We start from the raw sequence: 5,859 nt of genomic DNA, 5'->3' as shown, positions 1-5,859 counted from the left end.
TAAAATGTATATAAAATTCAGAAGGCGGCAGACTAACTAGTGACCTCAAGAACAGAAAATATGGTATGAATTCTCTAGATTTTCTTTTTGTCTCACAGATCTCTGAGGACTGGAAAAGCTGGCGACCCAGAAATGTAATGTGCTTAGACATGGCCATGGGCCAGAGGAGACCATGTAGGGAGTCTGAACTTCTACTCCCTCCTAGTAGCCACAAGGTACCCTACCTGCAGGGTCAGCAGACGGCAAGCAAGGAAGAGTAAAGAGGTTCCCCTAGGGCTTTTACCTCTGTCTGGCAGTTATAAGGCAGAGTTCCAGAAGGAAAAAAGTAGATATGGTTGAAAGAGTATTTGAAAAAATAATGGCTAAAAATCACCTAAATTTGGGGAAAAGACACAAACTTATAGGTTCAAGTTAAGTGAATCTCAAACAGGATAAACCCAAAGATATTTATGCTAAGACATTTACATCACCTTTTAAAAACTAAGAAAAGAGAAAAAAACATCTTGAAACCACCAGAGAGAAATGATACAGGAGAGGCATTGATTTTTGGCATTGGATGAATGGGTCAGCAACCAGCATTTCTTGCTGATTTTAGCTATGAGTCTTCTTTTTAACTTGACTCAACCAAGCTAATATGTACAGAACATTTACTAGATGTCCATAAATTATGCTGGGCACCCAGGGGACATTTGCTAATCCCATTCTTCCTATAATTGCTCCATAGCAGGTATTACCCTCAGAGCAAGTGAAAGAATCTCAGAATTATAAAGAAACTAAAGAAAAAAAGGAAATAGCAAATTTTGTAATTTGGGATTTCTAGATGAGCTTCAGCTCTGTGAACTCCCTGGAATTAATCAAAAGATGCCAGCATGTATATGCATTTTTCTAGAGAAACGATCATGGCTTTCATCAGATTCTCAAGACAGCTGGTGGCTCACAAAACCTTTAGAGCGACCATAGATTTCTGCTCTTTTCAAGCAAAATCATATACTCCTAGATAGAAAAGAACTAGAGAAGGTATTCCTCATCATATACATCAAAATTACTGAAAGTCGCCTCACAATTCTCTATTGTTAAGGAGAAAATAAAAAAATGGCAGTTTCTAATTTCTTTTAGGCACTTGTGGAAATACAGGCTCATTAAAGAATGTTTGCATGTAATCTTATTTTGAACATTAAAAAAAATACTACCTGTTGGTGACTAAATAATCAATGCACTGTGATTTAAAATGTATTTTAAGGCTTTCCAGGTGGCTCAGTGGTAAAGAATACACTTGCCAATGAAGGAGACATGGATTCGATTCCAAGGTTGGGAAGATCCCCCTGGAAGAGAAAATGACAACCCACTCCAGTACTCGTCTGGAGAATCCCATGGACAGAGGAGCCTGGAGGGCAACAGTGGCATGGGGTCACAGAGTAGGGCATGACTGATGGTCTTTGTCCAATGCTAAGTCATGTCTAATTCTTCGCCACACCAGGGACTGTAACCCTTGAGGCTCCTCTGTTCATGGAATTTCCCAGGCAAGAATACTAGAGTGGGTTGTCATTTCTTTCTCCAGGGGATCTTCCTGACCCAGGGATCAAACCTGCGTCTCCTGCACTATCAGATGGATTCTTTACAGCTGAACCACCAGGGAAGCCCAGCCTGGCAGGCTAAAGTCCATGGGGTCGCAGATTCAGGTATGACTGAGCACGCACAAAAGCATTAGGTTTCCCCTACCTTTAAAGCCATTTTATGAACTGTGGTATGCTACGTGAGCCTCCTGTAAAGACAAAAACAGGCTTTCCTGTACTTTAGGTAGGATTTCTTCCAACGACAATGGAAAAGTTCATACATACAAGGATGCAGCAACAGCTTCTTTACCTCAATACCAGTAGGCTGGTATATAAAAGATAGGACAAACTGTCCCACAATCTGCATTTCTTTTTCCATCTTAAAAAAAAAAAGACATGCAAAAAAGTTCTGTTGTAAATCAACTACACTCCAATAAAAATTTTAAAAAATTTCTATTACTCAATGTATAACAGCCAATTTATCAGATAAAAGACTGTTTTCTTTGGTGGGAAAAACAAAACAAAACAGCTATGACAAAAACAGATCCATGTGGTTTCTATCTTTAGTGTGTGGCTGTCCCTCATTCTTTGTACCCCCCACCAAATCCTTCATGCAAGCCAGGTCAGCTCAGAATACAAAGGATTTTAGATGCTATTGCCTGTTTTCTGATCAAAATTAAGGCTCCCAATGTTACCTGGAGAGCTAGAGATTGGATAATGCACTAGTTTAGAAAAAAAATGTGACTACCTGCTTTCATTAAGACCCCACAGCAGTTTAATTGATTCATACAATTCCATGTTGACTGTATCTACAGTCAAAGGAATTACTGTGGACCCTTGTTATAAACAAAGAATTCCATACCCCAACCTACAATGCAACCAGGAGAGGAACCTGGGAATCTAATGGTTTTTATCAACTTGTTTGATCCTTGCATTCAAACAAGTTAGAGCAATCTTCTTAAATTTGAATGTGTATAAAGTTATTCTTGGTTCCTGAAACAAAAGCAGATTCTGATCCAATTGGTTGGGGGTGGGGTGGAGGGGGCGGCACCTTGGAGAAGGCAATGGCAACCCACTCCAGTACTCTTGCCTGGAAATCCCATAGACGGAGGAGCCCGGTAGGCTGCGGTCCATGGGGTCACTAAGAGTCGGACACGACTGAAGTGACTTAGCAGCTTAGCAGCAGGGTGATTCATGGGGTCGCAAAGAGTCGGACACAACTGAGCTATTGAACTGAACTGAACTGAGGGTGATACTGCTGCTGCGAGGACACTTTAAGTAGCAAGGACGGGGAGAATATGCCTCATGTGGCTTGTGTGTAAATCAGTACATGTTGTAACATTTGCCTTCTGCATCTGTGGATTCTCTGCCAGGGGCCTCTTCCCTACCTTGATGCTGCTCATTTCTCATTTTTCACTGATTATATCTCTAAAAGCTGGAGTCATCAGTTAACATAAGGCATCTACTCAGCTCCACTTAGTTTATAAAAACTTCACGGAGATAAAAACAGTCTGAAATAAACAGAAATGGACACCACAAATTAACTTACATAATAGGTTTATACTTAACATAGTACTTCTCACCATGGAGATGTTACTCAGTTAATATAAACATTTTTTGTTTTTGTTAAACAATAAATCTCTTCTCCATTTCAATGTCAATATAAAGTATTTTTTTTACATTAAATCTTCTCTACATTTCAATGTTAGATACATTGAATACATTTTCTGAACTTCTTCCCACACAGAGATAAGTTTTAATTTCTGACCAACTGTATTTAATGTCTAGGTACAGTACTAACTTGGGAGATAACAAAACAAAAATCCAATAAAAATATAGAGAAAAAATTACTCAATGATGCAGGAGGCAGTGATTATAAATGAATAATGGCAATTTCCTAGGATTCTGGGTAAGAGTTTTCTTCTTCTTACTGAGAATTCTGAAGCTATGAAATATTACTTATGCAAATTTCAGCAAATGCAAATTACAGATGGCATTTTCCAGTGCATTATCTGTTGTGACAAAAACATGTTGTTTTCCGTTTAACACAGTATATCAATTTGTTTCTTTTTATAGGAAAATAACCAATAATATGAAACTTCTCTATTAACTGTTTCTTGGGAACTTTCAGACACCAAAGCTCAGTTCTGAAACTCAATAGCACAAAGGTTTTCCCGGGAAGGTTTGATTCAGGAGGCCCTTCAAAGTCACATCTGTCCATTTCTTTTTCGTGCATACACCCCCAAACAAGCACAAATGCCTGTAATGCTGAGAATCACACCTAACAAGAGAGCAATTGCATCTCCGGCTTCTACTGCTTCAACAACAGGCAGCACCAGAAGCAATGAAAAGAGGACTAGGAACAACTGTGTTGAAACTGAGATCATGATGTGGCTGGTTCTTGTAGGGTGAAGATTTCTATAAATTAAAACATGGAAAAAAAAGCATCGTTAAAAATTCCAACCTTTTCAAATGACAATATGAATACACGATAAGTAACAGTTCATACAACCTTTTCAATTAGGGATTATAAATTATATTCAGACTCATCTTATTTTACAGTGAAAGAACCTTTGGGAAGTAAATGGTAATTAAAGATAGTCATTTGAGGCTAATCTCCCTTTCTCATGATAATTTCCTGACTCCAGCGATTTTTCCACACTGTATAACGCCAACACTGTGGGTATCAACAAAACAGAAATTGAACAGTAGAACATAAGAAAAATAGATGATGATGCACAAGACACTAACTTGGAAATTGTCCTAGTGAGTGAAAATTACATTTTCTTAGGATCTCTCCCATCCAGGAAATGCAGACAAATCTAGCAAAGTCAAACAACATATAACTGTGAAGTCATGGGGAAATAGTAACTTACCAAAGAAAGCGGTACTTATTCTATCTGACTCCCTTCCAGCAGCTCCGGATGCTGAGGCTAAGAGATTCCACGTGACAGCGCCTACTATCAGAGGGGCGTAGCAGGATTTAAAAATTACACATTACTAATTATTATTATTTTAAAGAGGCATCTAGAGTCAGTGCAGAGCGGGGAGGTTGTGCGGAAGGGAGAAGAATGGGTAATAACTAAAGACAAACAGTTTGTTCAAACGGGAACTAAATTTAAAAGTTGGTTAGTTCGCCTATAAAGAAAAAGCTTAAAAAAAAAAAAAGTCAACCGAAAACTAAGTTCGTTCCAGGACTCGAAAGTAAGACTTTAAAAACAACCCCCGCTTTGGGCCGGCAAGGTGCAAATTTGCCCCGTTTGACAAATATACTGGGCAAGTTAAGGAGCCTTCGGAGACAAGCTCGTACATTACCTTCAAGGAAGCAGCCATTACAGAAATGGTGAGCAGGGCGGAGTCTCCAAACTACATTTCCCACAATGCCCAGTACCCACAACTCCCAGGATTCTCCGGCGCGCTTCCATGTAACTGGTTGCGGGATGAAGGTCGCGCTGACCGGTGGCGCGGAGGAGGGAGCTCCCGGGTTTCCTCACGTGGCCAAGCCTGTTACTGGTAAAGTGGTGTAGTGTATTTGTACGGAAGCTAACTGGAAAAAAAGGTCAAAGAATGACAGCAAGTGTTTTTCTTTTATTTTTTAATGCTGTTCAAGGTTTCAAGACACACAAGAATTTTTGTCCTTTGACTGAAAGGCATGCACCTGTCTGAAGAGATCATCGGAACAAAGCCATCTCTTTCAGATACATTTAAACTAGCAGCTTCTAACATTTTTGAAGGAGGGAATTCTTTGACACAATCATCTGTCTTATGACATTTGTTAATTCTTTTTAAGCAGTGGGGGAAAATATGATTAATAAGACGTTTTGGAAAGTGTTTCATACGTTTGTAGGGAAAAACAGGGAGTTTAAGGAAAAACAAGTTAAACATTCTTAGGAGCTCGGATTCAGGTTCTAGAGTTCTGAGTTTACCCATTCAGGAGTGCAGTGTATGGTACACTTTAGAGACTTCTCACTCATGTGTTTGTGATACCCACCCTGAATATCCCCAAATATGGAAAGTTGTAAATTATGACTTTTAAGTCATAAGGATAAATTATTTGCATTTCTGAAAGGCTTTCTTGCAATCTAATCTATGAAATCCTTACTGAACCTTTCTAGTCACCCAGTCTTCTGAACTCTCATTTACTGACTAGAAAATTTATTTGGCACCCAGGAAATTATCAGTTATTAATGATGTGGCTTAGTCCCTCTGATTCAGTCTCTCAGACACAGAAGGTATATTTCGGTTCAGTGCCTGTAATTGGCTTGTAATGTTTTTACTATTGGTCATCTTTTTTCTTACACTGTAA

At 39.0% G+C, this 5,859-nt stretch overlaps 1 protein-coding gene across 2 annotated transcripts; it reads right to left on the bottom strand.

The window, feature by feature from the left end:
* Positions 1-838: 838 nt before the first annotated feature.
* SMIM30 (small integral membrane protein 30) lies at positions 839-4,927 on the bottom strand. Of its 2 annotated transcripts, none has more exons than XM_088834546.1 (3): positions 4,869-4,927; positions 4,430-4,513; positions 839-3,971 (listed from the first exon to the last, which is right to left on the bottom strand). In XM_088834546.1, the coding sequence occupies exon 3, from the start codon at positions 3,938-3,940 to the stop codon at positions 3,761-3,763; it is 180 nt and encodes a 59-aa protein (XP_088690672.1). In that variant the 5' UTR covers positions 3,941-3,971; positions 4,430-4,513; positions 4,869-4,927; the 3' UTR covers positions 839-3,760. The 2 variants fall into 2 exon arrangements, with proteins under 2 accessions (XP_088690672.1, XP_088690675.1); XM_088834549.1 differs by having other exon boundaries at positions 4,430-4,510; positions 4,869-4,892.
* Between the last annotated feature and the right edge of the window lie 932 nt (positions 4,928-5,859).

Source organism: Moschus berezovskii, chromosome 3 (assembly GCF_049115385.1).
Source record: "Moschus berezovskii isolate FMDL1 chromosome 3, NW_MosBer_1.0, whole genome shotgun sequence".
Lineage (NCBI taxonomy): Eukaryota > Metazoa > Chordata > Mammalia > Artiodactyla > Moschidae > Moschus > Moschus berezovskii.
Note: the sequence above shows the minus strand (reverse complement) of the source record. Positions and strands in the feature narration are given on the sequence as shown.